This window comes from Cornus florida, unplaced genomic scaffold (assembly GCF_030987335.1).
Source record: "Cornus florida cultivar Cherokee Brave unplaced genomic scaffold, ASM3098733v1 CherokeeBrave_3.0.0_Hap2_Chr06, whole genome shotgun sequence".
NCBI classification, from domain to species: Eukaryota; Viridiplantae; Streptophyta; class Magnoliopsida; order Cornales; family Cornaceae; genus Cornus; species Cornus florida.
This window is the reverse complement of record NW_026775576.1, coordinates 77,667,996-77,688,200: the sequence shown is the minus strand read 5'-3', so window position 1 is coordinate 77,688,200 and position 20,205 is coordinate 77,667,996. Positions and strand designations below refer to the sequence as shown.

Sequence of the window (20,205 nt, the reverse complement as noted above, 5' to 3'; positions counted from 1 at the left end):
AAAAGGAGCATTGAACACGCAGGAAATATGGTAGATAATAATGTAAATACTTAAACAAAAATCATTACCCAACTCGAAACTTGGCTAACCTGTAACATTATTTTTATTTCCGACCTTGTCTAAGTACCTGCCAATATTTATAATGTGAGTAACCTAAAATTATTATAAATCTTTTTTTTTTTTTTTTGGACAAAATCACAGTCAGACACACCCACTTGTCCTTATAAAAACTTAAACCTTTCTACTTTACAACAAAATTAGAATAACATGGGCACAATCGTCACAATTAACAGTCATTTTATAGGAGTAAGGACTAGTCCTCCCCAAAAGTAAGATGAACTTTTTGTTTTCCTAATTGATATTCACACACCCATGTCTCCTATGAGACTTGAATCCCTAATCTCCTTTTGAGAGGTAAGGAACCGATACCGCTATGTTACTGATCCGTTGGCAAAAGTAAGATAAATTCATCAATAGTTAAAGGTGTCTTGCCCACAAAACTAAATAATTATATAATTTTTTTTTTTTATATATATATATAAAACAAATGCATGTGTTATTATAAAATGCAATCTAGCGAAAAATAACAAATTAAATAGATTTAAACTCATATTTGAATTGAACATAAGCAGATTTGAATCCACACAAACCAAAACAATTGATTAAAGCATTATATACTAAATTGGGTTATGAAAAAAAATACCAAAATGAATATATTGTGTAAAACAATAATACTCAACAATTCATTCATGAGACTTTTATATTTACATAATAAATTAATAAAGCATATTAGCATAATCTGGGAGATTGAAAATAGAATACAGAAAGGACAGAAATAGAGAAGAGTTGCATAAAATTCTTAAATCCAACAAACAAAAGGGAAAAAAATGATGTTATGCAAAAAAATATCCAACAGAGGAATAAATAATATATATATATATATATATCCATAGGAGGAAAAAAAAAAAAAAAAAACACACACACACACCCATATATATATATATATATATATATATATATATAATCTTTCCCTAATTGTTGAATTCACAATTTTAACCCTGCTCCATTTGTATTGTGTTACTCATTTTTTCTTTTTCGAAGTAAGAAATGTTGAGAATTAGATTGGTAGATGCAGAGAGTTCGAAATTTGATACTCCAAAATCGTCTACCAGAGACATTAACTCAGTGAACTATCAATGCATCGGTATTGTGTTACTCGCAATTGCCTATTAAAAAGTCATTGAAGTGGTTAATTAGTAGCTACGCGTAGATTCAGTACTAAGCAAGAACAAAAAAAAAAAAAAAAAAAAAAAAAAAAGAAAGAAAGAAAAAAAGAAGAAGGAAGCCGACAGTAATCTTTCAAGCAGTTACAACCACATGTGCCCTACGGCAGTTACAACCGCAGGACACATGAAACAGGTGACCCTCCTCTTTGACTCTATATATTTTTTTTCCCTCAAATATAATTTGTCCTAATATACTAAAAAAAATATCTTTTAAATTGCCACAAGAACATTTTGAAACTTCTTCTTAGTATCTAAAAGAGTATTCTAAGCCAGAGAGTGACCTTGGTATAACTATCACTGAAATTTACATTTTTTGCAGATTAAAAATGCAAATTTATGAAGAACTCATCTAGCACACCAAGTTGGCTTTGGTTCTTTTTCCAATCTTTTAAATGTGAGAATGAGTAAAATGACACACCATATGATGTTCCCTCTTCTTTTCTAATATTTAAATTTGAGAATGAACCTTTACTTGCAAATAATAATTGGAGGAATATAACGGATAGGGATCCTCTTCAACCGGATCTCTTTCGTGTTTTTCGTGAAACTATATCTAAGGGCTAAAAAGAAGCCACGTCATTTGGTAACCCACAAAAAAAATGTTCTGTTCTCTTTGGACTCCATATCTCGAAAGGTACAGAGTAGTTAAGTGATTACCAAATGATGTGATTTTTTCTTAGTCCTCTAGTTTCACGAGAAACAATGATGATCCTAAAAGGATCCAAATCCGAATATGACATCACATATGATATGACCCTTAACAAACATATAATAGGAGGAATATGACACACCATATGATGTGCTCAATTCCCTAATCAAGTTTATGGAACATTAATTTAATTGAACCAGTTTTAAGAATGGAACTGTGAAAAATATATCTGCATTCCTTTGCTAGTTCCAGTGGATATGCTGCCAAAAAGTAAGATAAAATTTTCAAACAGCTCTTTACCTTTTAACCTAATTTTTAACTTTCAAACACAGTCATAGTTGTGAAACTGAGATCACTTCAGGCTTGGATAACTCGTCATGCTGAGTAACAGTTCCCTAGATGGATCTTAGTCAAGGATACAACTTCACCAACCATGATTTTTTTTTTGCACTTTCATGATTCTATCTTAGCTAAAAGCAATGCTAATGGGAAGATCCAGAGGGCATTAGTGTAAAGTCAATCTAATTTCCACTCAAAACACATTTTGACTGACTCAAGTTACTTTCGGTAGGTTTTTTTTATTTATTTTTTCCTGGAAGTTACTTTAGGTTGGTTGAGTTTAGGTTTGATTTCTCTCAAGACCAGAAAAGAAAAAGAACAAGAAAAAGTTATATTTCAACCAACACTGTCCTTAATCCGTACAAATGTCATGAGAAACTGATGAAACTTTGACAGTGCATTCAATCTCAGTTACCACAGTAAACACCAGAAGTGTCCTCTCACTTTCTCATCTTCCCTCTTCATTTTCTCACCCAACACTGCAAATAGCAATTAGAACTCATATCAAACTTTGTCCCACCTAAATTCAACTTCCCTCCACCACTCTTCCTATAACTATTCCTACTGGCACTCTGAACCCTGTAATAAGTAGGTGAAGCAGAACATAAAAATATGGCACCCAAGTCCATTCATCTGCTTCTATTACTACAGTTCCTATTGCAAATCCTCGAGATCCATGCAAAAGTTCCGACCATCATCGTGTTCGGAGACTCCTCCGTAGATTCCGGGAACAACAACCACGTCTCCACGGTCCTAAGGAGCAACTTTGAGCCTTACGGTCGCGATTTCAACGGCGGTCGGGCCACTGGTCGGTTTTCCAACGGTCGGGTTCCGCCGGATTTCATCGCGGAGGCATTTGGTGTCAAACCAGCCATACCTGCCTACTTGGATACTACGTATAACATAACTGATTTTGCTACAGGAGTTTGCTTCGCTTCAGCCGGAACAGGTTATGATAATGCTACATCTGATGTGCTAGTAAGTCCGACAAAAAAATTACATTCAATTTTTGAATAGAACAGTCCCACTGCTATGCATTTTCTGAAGACCTAAACTTTTGTAATTAACTGTACTTGCAGTCTGTAATACCTCTGTGGAAAGAAGTAGAGTACTACAAGGAATACCAGAAGAGGCTGAGAGACTATTTAGGCGATGAAAAAGCCAACAACATTTTTAACCAAGCACTGTATCTTATAAGCTTGGGAACCAATGATTTCCTAGAGAATTACTACTTAATTCCCACAAGATCGTCGGTGTATTCTGTTGAAGAGTATCAGCATTTTCTTGAGGGGATCGCGAGAAATTTCGTCACGGAGCTTTACAAGCTTGGAGCCCGGAAGATGTCTTTGGGCGGGCTTCCTCCAATGGGGTGTTTGCCATTGGAGAGAACCACAAATCTCTTCTCTGGAAGTGAATGTATAGAGGAGTACAATGATGTAGCAAAGCATTTCAATTGGAAATTGCAAGGATTGGTTGCTAATCTGAACTTGGAGCTTCCAGGAATTAGATTGGTGCTTTCAAATCCATATGACATTCTCTTAGAAATCATTCGGAATCCTCACTCTTTCGGTAAGTTTTTTTTGGTCATATTTTCACCTCAATCACCTTCAGTGTGATGCAGCATGAATTGCATGATATAACAGGTCATGCAAATTCAGCCTTGGGTCATTGGTTCCTACATGATATGCGTTACCCTTAAAAATCTGGCATGACACCATGAATTGTTGGGTGGAGCTTCAAATTTTCAATATCCCAAAAGAGTAAAGGCCGCGTACATCTAAAGCTCCCTAGACCACGTGGTGGCAGGAGCCTTGTGCACTGGTTTGCCCTTATTAACACAAACCACCATATAAAAACATCCAAAGTTGACTTTATCCATAAATAAGATAACAAGGAGTGCATGAACTTTGTTTCAAGGTATATGGTTCTAAAACAGTCAATAGTTATATTTATAATTTCAAATTATATTAACAATGTCTATTTTAGCTAATTCCTCAATTCAGTTAGAATGCATATCACTAATTTCAATCACTTAACATAATTACTAATTAGTACCATCAGTCCTCATTTCCTTCGCTGCATTTAACAGTTTTATTCCTAATTACAGGATTTGAGAATGCAGCAACTGCATGTTGCGCGACTGGAATGTTTGAGATGGGTTATTTGTGTAACAGATTCAATCCCTTCACCTGCCAAGATGCAGATAAATATGTGTTTTGGGATTCCTTCCACCCCACAGAGAAAACGAATGGTATTGTTGCAGATCATGTGGTCAAGACTTCCCTAGCTGAATTTCTTTGATCAGTCCCATTGTCTATTGAGTTTTTGTAACCATAATAAAATTAGTCCAAATTGTTTTTATATATATATATATTTAGATACTGTACAATTTCCTATAAATTAAGATTTTGCAAACATGAAGAAAAACTCCCCCAAATTTGCACTTCGTCCATAATCAAGCACAACACCTTCTATATCTTTCCAATATTTCTTGGTCAAGGCATATAAAAGACCTAGGGGACACAGTGAAGGAGGTGCACTAGAAAAAAGAAAGAAAAAACAGATGTTATTTTCAAGCTCTTTTGTAACTTACTTAGCAGACACTAGAGGTGCTATGAGGTGATCTCATGGGCTTCCGCTATAGTAGAGGCTCCTTAACGCAGAACTGCTTATAAAACAGCCCTTTAAAAAGAGTTGAAATCCATAAATGATTCCGTGTCTACATTTTCTATCTCAGAGGAGAGAGATGAAGAACCAATATATTAGATTATATTCAATTATTCGTGAATCGTGGTGCTTCTCTGTAGGGCTATGAGACATTCTTTATGAAATTAGGCGACTAGTCCAAATGAAAAGCTAAAGTTTCTTACACGAGCATCATCATATCACTGCTTTCCTTTATTAAGAGAAACAGTCGGGAGTTCAGGCTCAATAGATATTATATTACCTACTACTATAACAATCTTGTATCTGTATAATACATAAAGATCGTTTGAAGAAATTTTAAAACTATGTGGGTAAAAGAATATAACAGAAACTAAAAGCTAATCGATGCATCTAGCCAATAACAAACTCATATATCAAATACTCAGTGAATCAAGCACCTTAAAAAAAGTGGATGGGCACCTTCATTTTGATTTCTTGGGAAAATGTAGTTTGATCAGCAAATTTCAGCTAGCTCAATCAGATGCTTATCTAACAAAATGCTCCTCCACGTTTCATCACTTGACCACATTCTCGTTGCTTGGGTCCTACATATAATGATAGTAATGAAACATGATTATATTAACAACAACAACAACAATAATAATAAATTCTAGTAGTTAAGGCAAGAAAATATCAATGTATTCTTTAAATTACTTGCAAAATATTATTATTTAAAGGATGAAAAAAGCAATAAAAAAGCTAGTAGAGGGGCTCGTATTTGCTTCTCAAAACACAAGCAACATAGACATATGTTAAGCATTTTTAGTAGCGCGCTGCCTGACATAGGTACCGCAGTGCACCGTGGACTAAGCTCCCGTCCTCATTGTTGTTAGATCGAGAGGTTGGGCACAAGCCCAGTGAAAATGCACTCATGATAGACTTGCATTATTTATTTTTAGGTTCTATAATTAAAGTAGGGAAGCTACTGCCGCAGCAGGTACTATTAACACTACTGTCATCATTCACATCATTGTAGCAGGTTACTGATTAAGCTACTCCATTCTGTAGCAGTGAACATTTTCATTATTTGTATTTTTTAGGCTTCTTTTATGTAGATTTTACTCAAGGGTTTAGATAGTCAATTCAATAGTAAGGACTTATCACTATCAAAAGTTACAGAAGCTGTTGAATCATCTCTCTTGCTGGCAAATAATGAATAAAAAATTGCAGCATTAGTAGGGCAGGGCTTCATCATTAGGTTATTTATGAGGTCAACTAAGGCCCCAACTAGAAAAATGATGTTTTTTTAGGTGGGCTCTACTATTAGTTTCCTAAATTGTTTAATATTACATTATTTATCCACATTGGCCTATATTAAATAAGTTTACATTGTATAATGTGAAAGATCTTCACCTATTTTACCTCTCTTTTTTACCCCTTCTCATCTCCTCTTTTCTCTCCTATTTTATTTTTCTCAGGCCTCTTCTCTCTCCTATATATATATATATTTTTTCATTCTCTCACACCTCTTTGTATTTCTTCAGACTTGTTAACTACTCCTATGCACATTCATTTTCTTCGAAATTTCTTCTTTAACTTCACTTTTGTATGTGCTTGAATCAAAATTGGCCATCGTATTTAAACTATCTTACGGAAACTTAATCAGCAATTTGCATCTCAAAAAGCAAGAAAAATGTTTTTTATATATAAGAATATCAATATTTTTTATATTGATCAATTAAAATCAAAGCCATATTTCGATTTTTTGCTTTAGGCTTCAAATAACATTGAGCCAGCCCTAAGCATTAGTCCATGATTTTGGTAAACTCACTGTTGCCTTTTTATTTACTTCTCTTCTCTCTATCCTCTTCCACTTATTCTCTAATTTTTTTTCCTTTACTCTAATCTCTAATTAATTTACTAAAACAAATTACTATCTTTTTAATTAAACCAAACTTCAACCATCAAAATAGCTCCAATAAATCGTAGTTCTCTTCCCGAAACACTCTTTACTCAATTTTCAACTGTCCCTAATTTATTTCTCATCAAACCTTAAACATAATTCTTTATTGAAGTGTTTGAATTTCAAATCTTCCTTTATCAGAGCTTCTGCAGTGCGGAATTTAGATTCTTGAGTACTCTTTATAGCTGAAGTTAGCAGTTTATGATCTTACACAATTAACTTGTTCATACAAACCATATTCGAAAACTAGTGTCATTTTGAGGTCAACAACCAAAGGTAGGAAGCGGTTGTCTTCTTGTTGACACCCATTTTGGTAATTAGGTCTGGGCTCCAATTGGGCGTGATAAACAGTGACATGATGGTATGGACCAAGAGTATATGGGCCTGATGAATGATGAAAGCTCGGGCTGCACAAACATTGGGCTGTGTATGGTATTGTTAGAGTTGCACTACACAATCAATCGAATTTGATTCCAGTTATTGTGGCAGAAACGCAAAATAACAACGCACGTTATTCGTAGAATAATTAAGCAATCACAAAGGGAAAAAAAAAAATCACACACAAGAATACAAGATATACATGGTTCACCCAAATCTTAGGGCTACGTCCATGGAGCACACCGAACAAATTCATTATGAAAAAGATGAAGAATTACAAGGAGAATTCTCTCTCAATCTCTCTCAATTGCTCTCTCTTGTATTGGCACACATTTTTCTCTAACTTTCTCACCCTATTTATAGAGTCCCTAAACTTGTCCTACAAGAATTTGCCTTTTGTAAAATCCAAAACCAATAAGGAAATTAAATCAAATCAGGAAACTGAATTTTCCTTAAACCAATAAGGAAGTCAAATCAGATTAGGAAACTGAATTTTCCCTAAAATTCAGTACTCTTGAAGTTTCCATATAATTAAATCTTCCTAAAAATCTTCCATTTAATCAAACTCCACAAAACCACAACAATCTCCCACTTGGAGTCTGGAGCACTTGTAAACCCATTCCATCTTCTTCTCATGCATGTCCCATACATGTCGGTGCGCTTCTTTCTGTCTTCAAGCTAGAAGACCAACTGAAGTTGCGTACAACTTCAGTTTCTCCATGGTCACTGTCTTGGTCAACATGTCAGCCGGATTCTTGGTGCAAAGTATTTTCTCAAGTGTTAACACCCCATCTTCTAGCAAAGATCTGATAAAGTGATACAGAAGTCCTATATGCTTGGTGTGATATCCTTGGATTTCCGAATGCGAGTTGGCCAGGCCCACGCCCAATTACCCGAGGATATCAAACCAATTAGCAATAAACGAACACAGAATACAATTAAGGAAACAGGAATAAATAAAAATTTGCTGAAAAGAAAGTAGAATGATAAACCAAATACTGAAACCTCAGAATAAAATTAAATTAATAAAGAATTATTTTGATACATCTAAATTCTCCATTTCTAATACAACTCCGGAATCCATCTGGTGGACCCCTAATAAAATCATCATTGAGAAATGAATCACCGGAAAAGAATCCAATACTAAACCATACAAGAACCGCCTACGTCGTTGGGAGAATGAGAAGTCGTCTCTGCTCAGTACGAACAAGATCTAAGACTTGGAACCGTTCGTTACCTGAAAAATAATAGTAGGTCAGGCCCACGAACAAGTTCTATCCTAACTACAATCCAAATAGAGACCCGATACGCAGATACATCATAGATGTCTCAACCATATCTATATAGTCCATAAATAGATATATACATATAACCACACTACATGACTCTCACTAAACTATGCTGAAGATCTCAACCTGAATAGAAGGCAACATGCAATACGCACCTGAGTGGGCATGACTACCTAAGCCTAACAGGGTATACCTCAACCAACATAGCTAACTACGCATCCTACTGCATATACGCACCCAAACCGTCGACTATAAGACTCAAGCTCAGATCGCGGTACCATAATTTATATATATAAATTCCCATCCAAACCAATGTAGTGCCGCTCAACTGTTCGTTGCCATGACATGACATAAAATTAGGATTTAAACGTTTTAGTTAAAACCCTATCCTTCATAATACAGAAATATAAACAATCATCCAGTATGTCGTTCAACTGTGTTAGTTGACAGGACATGAAACCATATAGGATTTAACTATTTTAGTTAATCCATTCTGTATGTGTGAATGGGTAGGAATTAGCGTTGTGACCTAATCCATCCCTCCGTATGACACCGTCCCACACTGGTGCATACATGTAAATGATCCGTAAATGATGCAACATTTAGGCAGTATATCAAATAAAGTCCACAGTATCCATATAGTTGATAAACACAGAATTTAAACAAGTCATCAACTAAAAATCCAGAATCCATCCATGTAATTAAACGAGACAAAGTTTACAAATTCGTCAAGTTAAATTCCAGCATCCATCCAGGTAATTGACAGAAAATATACATTTATTTCTTCAATTAATTCCAGGCCAACGTCTAATTAGATTGGCAGAACCTAAGTACAATTAAAGTCTAAACCCTAATCCAAATAATTGCAGTGTAATGCTTAATATTACAGCAATTTAAAAATTCTAAGCTTAAATTCATGCATTGCAAAAAAGTATTTAGTATTTCAACAATTAACATCCAGGATATGCATAGACCAAATTTGTTAATTAAGTGATCCTAGCATACAACCACAATAAGAGTTACAAATATATACATACTCCGTTAAATTGCTAAACTAAAAAAAAAAACAATTAAACTTCTTTCATCCGTTAATAACCTGCACTGCTGTATTCCTTCCCACGATTAAACCCCTGAGTATAAAGACCTTAATTTATTAAAAATGGCTCTAGTATAGCATAATATAATGCTTGGAATCCATGTTCCAACTCTTTTTAATTTCTAGACGCAGTTTGCACAATTAAGTCCTTTCGGTCCGCTAAGTCCGTAAACTGCCTGCGTCTTGCCTTAGATTTTCCTACAGTTTAAAACCTTAGCATATAAATAAATTAATGCATCCTAGGGCTTTAATATTTCTTGAATTAATATATAAATCCTTCTCCCTAACCCAAACACAGCTCAGAAAAACCACCATCGAACCAAACAACACACAAACAGCCCCAGAACACAAATAGGATCATAGAGCCTTCTCCAAATAAGTGGAGTAGGCTCTAACCTGCCTAGAGCCGCCTCTTTTAGAGGTAGATCCTACTCTACTTCCTCTAGAGCAGGCTCTACTCATGGGGGAGCCGTCTCCTCCCTCTGTGGAGCCGTCTCTTTCCCCCTCTGCGAGCTTCAGTCCGTTCCTGCTTTGTTTCAGTCCGTCCACTTCATTTCTGGTCTATTCCTAACACTCTGTTGGTCTTTAAAACTGATCTTAGGAGTTTAATTAACACCCAGTAGCATCCCATCAGTTTGTTATAACAGTAGGAATTAAAACAACAACAAAAACAACAATCGTCTTAACACGCTTTTACGATCAAACATTGAATACAATCTTTCAACTACAGTTCCATTCCAACTCCTCTGCTCCTCTTCAAAACTGAACCTAAGGTCTTATAACATCCCATTAACATCCCCATGACTTGTTCATAATAGTTCAATTCAATTACAGTGTTTAAAACCTTAACCGATTAAACATGCTTCCACTCCAAACTGTAAACCAGAGGTACAAGAACTTTAACAGAATAATTCAACCCATATAGACATCTGATTTAGCATATAACAAACATGTATAATTTAATTATTGATCAATTAAAACCCTAGAGACAGTCTAAGGATGCACAGAACACAGGCAACGGGAAAGAGAAAGGAAATAACTTGCCTTTATAGTTTTGGATTCAAAACTCTATTGCCGTCATTCTAAGTTTTTCCGGCGATCCAATTCACTGTTAAATCTCCTATTGCTCCATCTTCCCTTCTCCTACATCCGTCCTTCAAGCCACGGCCAAACCTTCACCAAAGTGGCTCTGTTTGTTTCTCACAATCTCTCTCTGTTCCTCTCTGTTTTCTCTTTATAATTCTAAACGTAAATAGGGTATGTGTTTGCTGCCAACCCTAAGGTGACACACTGTTATGTATATATAAGCATCAAGAAATCCTAAGCCAAATCCTACCCACGATTGAAACAAAACCCTAATTCTAGTCGGCGTGAGATACCAGACTTCAATCCTAATTTAACATTATAATTTAATTCATTAATAAGTTAAACTCCTTTAAATCCTTTAAATTACACAACATTTAATCCATTTAAAATGAATTTAATTCAATTACAGAAAAATAAAAATACAATTAAATTAAATAGAACAAATAACCAAATAAGGCAACGTCAAATACAATTAACCATTAAATCAAATAAAAATAAAACAATTAACAAATCAATTTAAGTCATAAACATTTAAATTCACCCAACACTTACTTTAATTCAGAAAAACACCTAGCCATATAAATACCAAAAGCAAATAAAATAAATAATAAAAACAATAACTAAATATTAAAATTCCAATTATAACCCTTTTAAAACTAGGGGTATTACACTTGGTCCTTGAATGACATGCTAAATTCTTTGCCAGATGTATCGCACTCTGACTATCATTGTGTAAAACATTCTTCTCATGTTCGAATCCAAACTCTATCAACAAACCTTGTAACCAAATCATCTCTTTACTAGCCTCTGTCATCGCCACATACTCTGCATTTGTAGTAGATAACGCTACAATCCTCTATATTTGCGAAACCCAACTAACTGCAGTTGTATCCACCATGAACACATACCCGGTAGTACTTCTTCTGTGGTCCACCTCCCCAACAAAGTCTGAATGTACATAACCATGTAGCTTTACCTCACCCCTTCTGAAACATAAACATCTGTCTGTGGTACCCCGTAGATATCTCAATATCCACTTTACTGCTTCCCAGTGTAGCTTGCTCGGATCCTTCATGAACCTACTTACTACTTCCACTGCATATGCAATGTCTGGTCTTCTGCACACCATGGTATACATTAAACTTCCAATGGCTGAGGCATATGGAATTCTAGCCATGAAATTTTTCTCATCTTCTGTCTTCGGACACTGATCTTGAGATAAGCGGAAGTGATTAGTTAAGGGAGTACTCACCGCCTTAGCATTATTCATGTTGAACCTCTTCAAAACCCATTCAACGTACTCAGCCTGAGACAACTGCAAAATACCTTTATGTTTGTCTCTGCTAATCCTTATCCCAAGAATCTACTTCGCTGCACCAAGATCCTTCATCTCGAATTCACTAGACAACTGCTTCTTCAATTTGCTAATTTCTTCAAAATCAGAACCTGCCACTAATATGTCATCAACATAAAGTAGAAGGATAATGAAACTTGACTTGAACCTCTTAAAGTAGCAGCAATGGTCAGCATTGCACTTGTTGTAGCCATGTCGCTTCATAAAATCATCAAACTTCTTATACCACTGCCTTGGGGCTTGCTTCAAACCATATAAGTTTTTTTTCAACTTGCACACTAGTTTCTCTTTCCCTTTGACTGAGAAACCCTCCGGTTGTTGCATGTAAATCTCCTCCTCAAGGTCACCATGAAGGAAATCAGTTTTGACATCTAACTGCTCAAGGTGCAACCCCTCTGCTGCAACAATGCTAAGAACTGAGCGAATGATACTCAGTTTCATAACCAAGGAAAAAATATATGTGTAGTCAATGCCTTGCTTTTGCTGAAAACCTTTAACCACCATTCTCGTCTTGTATCTCTTAGAACCATCGTGTTCCTCTTTTACCTTGTACGCCTATTTTTTGTGAAGTGCTTTCTTCCTCATGGCCAACTTAGCTAGTTCCCATGTTTTGTTAGAGATAAGGGACTTTATCTCATCTTCCATTACAAGCTCCCACTTGCTAGCACCTTCAACTTGACATGTTTCATCATAGCATTCAGGCTCACCATCATTTGTGAGCAACATATAATCCAAATACTTCCTATTCGGTACATGAGGTCGCGTAGACCTTTTAGGTGCAGGCATAGGAGTTGGCATCTGCGGTGAACTATGCTCTGTGAGTTCTGGCCAAGAACCCTCATCTGTCTGCTCCGCATCAATGCTCTCTGGATCATCATCCAACTCAACAAACTCAGGCTTACTCTGTACAAGACTAGTTAACTGTGTTGCATCTCTATCCTTGTATATCATCTTCTCGTTGAAAATCACATCTCTACTTCTGATAATTTTCTTGTTCTGATTATCCCAGAGTCGATAACCAAAGTCATCTCCGCCATACCTAATGAAGATGCATTTTAGTGACTTGGGGTCGAGCTTTCCCCTAGCATGGTCACTAATATGCGCATATGCAATACAACCAAAAATTTTCAACCATGAAAGATTTACCTCTTTGCCACTCCATACCTCTTCTGGTATTCAATGCTCCAAAGGCACCGATGGTCCACGATTTATTAGGTAGGATGTTGTATTGACCGCTTCTGCCCAAAACTGTTTGGATAGACCCGTATGTATGCGTATACTTCTGGCCCTTTCTGTCAATGTTCCGTTTATCCGTTCTGCCACCCCATTCTGCTGTGGGGTTCCTTGCACAGTCCACTCTAATCTGATCCCATTATCAAAACAGAACTTCTTGAACCTAGTATCTTCATACTCACCACCGTTGTCTGATCTCAACATTTTGATCTTCAAACATGTCTCATTCTCTACCATGGCCTTCCACTTCTTGAACACATCAAATACCTCAGATTTGTGCTTCAAAAAATAAATTCATACCTTCCTCGTGTGATCATCAAAGAAAGTCACAAAGTAGGATTTTCCACCAATGGATGAAACAGTGGTTAGCCCCCAAACGTCTGCGTGAACTAGCTCAAGTTTCTCCTTTCTGAGATTTCTGCCACTCTTCTTAAAACTGATATTCTTTTGCTTGCCCATCACGTAACTCTCACAGAAGTCAATATCAATTGCCCGTATGCCTGGTAGTTTTCCCTTTTAGTGCATAATTTGAGTCCCCTTGCACTCATGTGACCTAGTCTCTGGTGCCAAAGGTTGTGATCTTCTCTATTTTCTGTAACTACTATAGACCCACAAGCACTGGTAGTTATGTAGAGAGTGCCAGATTTCTTACCACGTGCAATAGTCATAGCGCATTTGGAAACTTTCCACGAGTCTCCATTGAAAGTTGTAACAATACCTTCATCTGACAATTGTCCCACCGAAATCAGATTCTTCCTCAAGTCAGGGATGTATCTCACATCCTTCAACTTTTAAGCTAACCCATTCAACTTGATTTGCACTTCACCTTTGCCAACGACGCTGCAAGGCTGATCATCACTAGGATACACCATACCAAGGTTACTTGGTTCATAACTATTAAATAGCTCTTTGTTTTAGGTGCTATGAAACGATGCGCCAGAATCTAAAACCCATGACTCCGCCTTGCTCTCCAAAGAGCATATCAATGCATCATCTGATTCTTCTAAGACAAAGTTTGCTTCAGTTTTTCTTTTGGTTCCTTTCTTTGGCAGTCTGCAATCAACACGGTAATGTCCCTTCTTTCCACAACTCCAATACTCAACGTCACTGAGATTTATAGAATTCCTGAAATTTTGAGACTATGTCCTTCCATTCCTTGACTTCAATCTGCCTCTGTCTCTATTATTATTGCCCTTCTTCTTGTTTGAACCCTTACATCTGCTTTCAACATTCAACGCCAAACCACTGGTGAAAACCCCTACTGTTTGCCTTCTGATTTCTTCAGTCAGAATCATGCTCATAACTTCATCAAACTTCAACTTGGTCTTCCCTACAGAGCTACTGATCGCTGTAACTGTGCCACTCCAAATCTCGGGTAACTGCCTTAGAATTAGCAGTGCTCGGACGTCGTCTTTGAAGTCGATATCAACAGACTCTAATTGCCCAACTATCGCGTTGAACGCATTTAGATGTTCGTTGAACTTACCACCTTCGACCATCTTCATGTTAAACAACTTCTTAATCAAGTGCACCTTGTTCGCTGCAAAAGGCTGTTCATACATACTAGAAAAGGCTGCCATGAGAGACATCATCGTCTTCTCATTCTTGATGTTGAAAGCGACTGACTTTGACAACGTCAATCTGACCGTGCCAAGAGCCTTCCTATCAAGTAATTCCCAATCTGTATCATTTGTATCCTCTGGCTTCTCTCACAAAGGTTGATACAGATTTTCCTGAAACAAGAGGTCTTTAATTTGAATCTTCCAGAAGCTGAAGTTTGTGCCATCGAACTTCTCGATCATGGATGTGGATGTCTTATCTTCTGGTGCCATTACTCCCACTTGAACGGATAGATCTGATCAAAAGACTTTTAGCAAACACCTTATATGTCCTACGTTCTCAACCAAAGGCTCTGATACCAGTTGTTAGAGTTGCACTACACACAATCAACAGAATTTGATTCCAATTGTTGTGGCGGAAACGCAAAATAACAACGCACGTTATTCGAAAAATAATTAAGCAATCACAAAGAAAAAAAAATCACACCCAAGAACACAAAATATACATGGTTCATCCAAATCTTAGGGCTACGTCTATGGAGCACACTGAACAAATTCACTATGAAAAAGATGAAGAATTACAAGGAAAATTCTTTCTCAATCTCTCTCAATTGCTCTATCTTGTATTGGCACACATTTTTTTCTAACTTTCTCACCCTATTTATAGAGTCCCCAAACTTGTCCTACAAAAATTTGCCTTTTGTAGAATCCAAAACCAATAAGGAAATTAAATCAGATCAGGAAACTGGATTTTCCTTAAACCAATAAGGAAGTTAAATCAGATTAGGAAACTGAATTTTCTCTAACAGATTCGGAAATTGAATTTTCCCTAAAATTCAATACTCTTGAAGTTTCCATATAATTAAATATTCCTAAAAATCTTCCACCTAATCAGACTCCACAAAACCACAACAGGTATTTGAGTCATGGTTTATGATTGGGCTAAAGGTGGTTTGGATTAACAATTCAGTTGAAATAAAACTCATCAATGTTATACATGAACATGGATTACAAGTAACAGTGACATGGCAGGTTCTACATAGAGTAAAGTTACATGCAATGTGCAAGAGCGCTACAGATCGGTTAGAGTATTTTTTAAATATTTTTGAATTAGATTTTTGTTAAAAATCAATGTTTATCTAGTAACTTTAGTTTGAATTTAAATTTAGTGATAAGATAGAGTTTTATTGTAATTAGAATACTTGTTGGTAGGAATTTGTTACTAATAATTTCTATAAATAAACAAAAGGGCATGCTGAGATAGGGGTCCAGCACCCTCAGAATCTTATTATTATTTTGTTTGCTTTCTCAAGCCTTTACTAAAATAGCATCATTGCTATTTCTTTTTCATCTATATCTATCTATCTCAATCTCTCGATCTCGATCTCTGTCTCTCTCTTCTTAATCTTTCTTTTTATATTTGTTTATCCCTTTTTCTATTATCTTAATGATACTATTATTTATTCATTGAAAAGTCCTTTTAACTAAGGCATTTAGAACTCATTAGGGAGTCTATTTGTTCTCTTTCTCCTATAATCGCCTGAAGTCAACTATCCCGAAGAGACTGCAAGTTGACAATTCACAATTGAACCATATAGTTGGTTCTGGCACGCCCGCATTACATCAAATCAAGATCGGCTCTAGTCAGCCGATTTTAGCATCAACACTTCTGCTAGTCTTTTTCAAGATTGTTTAAAACTCAACTATAAATTGACTAGAATGATTACAAATTGGGATGAAGAAATCAAAGTTTCCTGAGACATTTTCTAGTAATGACTGCACAAGGTGGCTGAAGAAGTTTGCATCAAGCATATGCATAAAGTGAATAGAAAATATTCAAGTCTACATGAAGATAGATAACCTCCGCTCCACAATCGATATTGCATTTTGTATGATAATTAGCCTAAATGAAGTATCTTAAAACTTATTGAAAACAAGCTCTGAGATAGTTATATTAGGTACAATTTTTCATAAAGGAGTTATATCTTTGAAGCAGTTCCATCTGATTAAACTTGTAGTCTTATATATGCCGATGAACTTACAAAATTTATTTGACAGTTGAGAATATGCTGTCACTTTATTTCAGTCAGCAAAAATATATTTATTTTCAGCATATGCTATTAAAAAGGAGATCTTTCTTTGCTGAATGAAATCAAGACGAGCATTTAATATATAGAATGATAGATTGTGTGCATAAGAGTCGAGCAATCATTGATTCTCAGGTAGGCATTTCACAAAAGTCTAAAACAACAAGAGATAATTTTTCAATTTCTCGGATGAAATGAAGAAGAAAAGATCCAAATAAGATACAACATATTATGTAGGAAGATTAAAATAAAAATAAAAATAAAAAATAAGAAATAAAAAAACGTTGATCAATATTGAACAAAATATAGTCACTGAACAGAAACTATAAACTTTTTCATTAACAAATAACAAATACATTGAAGGAGAGACTGAGAGCCTGGAGATTGTTGGCTTTGATGTCTGATCACACATGCATGAAACAACCTAATCCAGGGATCTGAGACAGACCCAAAAATTCTCAAGTGTAGAAGGAAAATTTACAATTCAATCATGTAGGTGAGTTTCTTGGGTTTTTCTTGATGGCCTTCTTCATCTGCTGCACACGGCAACATTGTTCTCAATTCTGTTTATGCTTCTTGCAATTTGAAGTCCAATAAACTTGTCATTTGAATGATTAAATGGTAGCTGGTTCTCTTACTTAGCCCTTACTTTTAACAGAAGCAAGAAAACTTTCCAATAATCTAGCATGTGCTAATATATCGTATGATGAAGTACCACATGAGGGGATGAGCAATCATAAGGTCAACCGTACGGTTTAAATATGGTCATAGGTCCTAGTCCCACTTTTTCTCTTATAGAGGAAAAAAAAGGGGGGAGAGGGGGTGTTCAAGAATGAAATAATAGCACTTTGTTTCCCTTCCAACTGAATGTTGCAACCTCTCCCCCTTCTCCTTACAAACACCATTGGAATGTTTAGACATTTTGTTTTATTGTGGTTCTTGTTAAAAGTCGTAGTCACAGTAGCATTGAGTTCTTGTTATCACTAACTGTGATGTTGTGGCCCGAATTTGGTGTCGGGTCACGCTGCGACCAATTTACGACCCACCGATTCGTTTTTGCTTGTGGGTCATAGACCTAAATTAGTACTGATAGATAAGGGCATTTAGGGTTTAAATTGGGATATAGAGAGACACTGAAAATCGCAAAGAAAGAGAGTGAGGATCTGAAACTTGTAATCTCATATTTTTCGCATCGTGAAGACTTTTATCGGATCTCCCCCGTGGATTTAGGCGAACCACTCTAAATCTTTGCGTTCTTTGTGTGTGGTGTGAACTTTTCTATAATGTTTCTTGATTTATTCTCGATTCGCTGTGTTTGTCATAACACTAATAATTTAGGAAAAAGCCATCATGAGCTCGCATCCGAAGCCACATAATTAAGAAAATGTGATAGGTATGCTTCCGATTTAACGACTGAGGGTGTAAGCTCACCGCGAGAGTACCATCGTGATAGAATTAATAACTTATTGCAGCAGCAATTGTAATGACCTGGTAATTTGACTCCCTTTCCTTTTTCTTGAAATTTTACGGATAAATTTTTTTTCCGTTTAATTTTCTTTTCTGAGTTCTGTTTCTCGTCGTTTTGTGTCATTTCGAGTGTTTGGAAATGGTTTTTGAGACTCTTTTGTTCGGATTGACAACTTCCTTTGAGGACCGAGTCATTTCCGCATTTTCACTTTTCGGGACACTATTCACTTTTGTCCTTTTCCCTATTTCGTCCTTTTCCCTATTCTGTCTTTTCCCCGTTCGCCAGTTTTTGGCACAACCTCACTTTTCATGCTTGGAGTTGGTTTTTGACTTCACATGTCTTCATTTTCAGTGGTTTTCTCGAAATACGTATTTTTACTTTTGTAAGAAAGTACTCTGGTTACTCCCGGTGTCCATAGGGGTATGGATGCACAATTCTTAAGAATCTTTTTCTTTTCTTAGGGTGTTTTTCGTAAATATCTTTTGAAGTTATTTTATTTCAGGGGCATCTAAGAAAATATCTTTTGGAAGATATTTTCATTCTGGGGCAGTTTCGTAGTTAACCCTTTTTGAAGGAGCTATTGTGCAATTAACGAAAGTTATTGCAAAATGCCTCGTCTGGAGTCTGGATCCTTGTATGGGATTCATTTTCACATTTCATCAAGTCATGGACTCTTGGAATTCCGTTCTGGTCGTTTTTCTCCAGTTTCAGGGTTTTTGGACCCGGTTGCCGCTGAACTTGTTCAGGGCATAACTTTCTGCTCGGGACTTAGTTTTCGATGCCGTTTTTTCCGTTGTTCATATTTTCTCATTTTAAATCTTTTTTGTTCACAGATTTTTTCCGTTTGAGCGCATTTGCTCGAAATCCACTTTTCCAGACCCGACAGGGCACGTTCGGGACACTTTTTGAGATTTCTATAAAAGGGGGATGAGATATTTCATTCTTCATCTTCCCCACTCCCCTTGCACGACCTGAAGCAGCCATGGATGCCTATGGAGCTGCCACTTTCTCTCTCCTCCTTTGATTTACTTTTCCTAAGTGAAAAGTCTTCGGCCTTCATATTTTTTTTTCCCCTCCCCCTTATTAGAATTCATTTCTGACCATTTCTTGAATTTGGGTTTGAGGTCAAGTTGTGATTTTCATGGGGCTTCCTTCGGATTCATATAGATCGTGTTGTCCCCGACAAAATCCTTCGGTTTCGGCAGATTCGGAACACTTTTCTTCCGTTGGGGATTTGGGGTTTTCATCTCAAATTGAGGTAGGGGGTGTTATAATTTACTTTCTTGCTATATTACATGCTTGTGATGTTTATACAACTTGATTGCATGCTTGAATCACAAAATCTAGAGATTTTATTATTTATTTTTCTTGTGAATGATTTAATTTTCCCGGCTGTCCATAACTTTGTTTAATCATGTGGCATGATAAAATATTACCCCTTGATATGTAGATTGACATATATTAAATTTAGATTATTTGGACAAAAAATGAAGATTTTATTTAATATTTATCTTGAATAAAATATTAAATCATGTGGCCTTATCTAGCTTTAAATCAACAAGTGATAGCATATTATATTAGGCCTTAGCATACTCTTCAACATAGATTAATTTGACAGTAATCGGAGAAGTTTTGAAATCTTGTAATATTTAATTAATTAGATTAATTAAATTGCTCCAAGTGTACTATTCATCCCATTGGATTTCCAACTTGAAATTCTTGATATGCATGTCATATAGTTTCACATATATTAAATCTAGAATATTTGATTA

The 20,205-nt window shown here is 36.0% G+C and overlaps 1 protein-coding gene across 1 annotated transcript; it reads left to right on the top strand.

The window, feature by feature from the left end:
• Positions 1-2,772: 2,772 nt before the first annotated feature.
• On the top strand, positions 2,773-4,637 carry LOC132312193 (GDSL esterase/lipase At4g26790). The gene is made up of 3 exons (XM_059810460.1): positions 2,773-3,252; positions 3,354-3,843; positions 4,382-4,637. The coding sequence occupies exons 1-3, from the start codon at positions 2,887-2,889 to the stop codon at positions 4,573-4,575; spliced, it is 1,050 nt and encodes a 349-aa protein (XP_059666443.1). The 5' UTR covers positions 2,773-2,886; the 3' UTR covers positions 4,576-4,637.
• The last annotated feature ends 15,568 nt before the right edge of the window (positions 4,638-20,205 follow it).

Excerpts from the sequence above, each read along its gene's own strand:
- LOC132312193 (XM_059810460.1), top strand. The coding sequence starts at position 2,887 with ATGGCACCCAAGTCCATTCATCTGCTTCTATTACTACAGTTCCTATTG. Across the intron at positions 3,253-3,353 it reads ATGCTACATCTGATGTGCTA|TCTGTAATACCTCTGTGGAA; the intron begins GTAAGTCCGACA and ends CTGTACTTGCAG. Across the intron at positions 3,844-4,381 it reads TCGGAATCCTCACTCTTTCG|GATTTGAGAATGCAGCAACT; the intron begins GTAAGTTTTTTT and ends TCCTAATTACAG.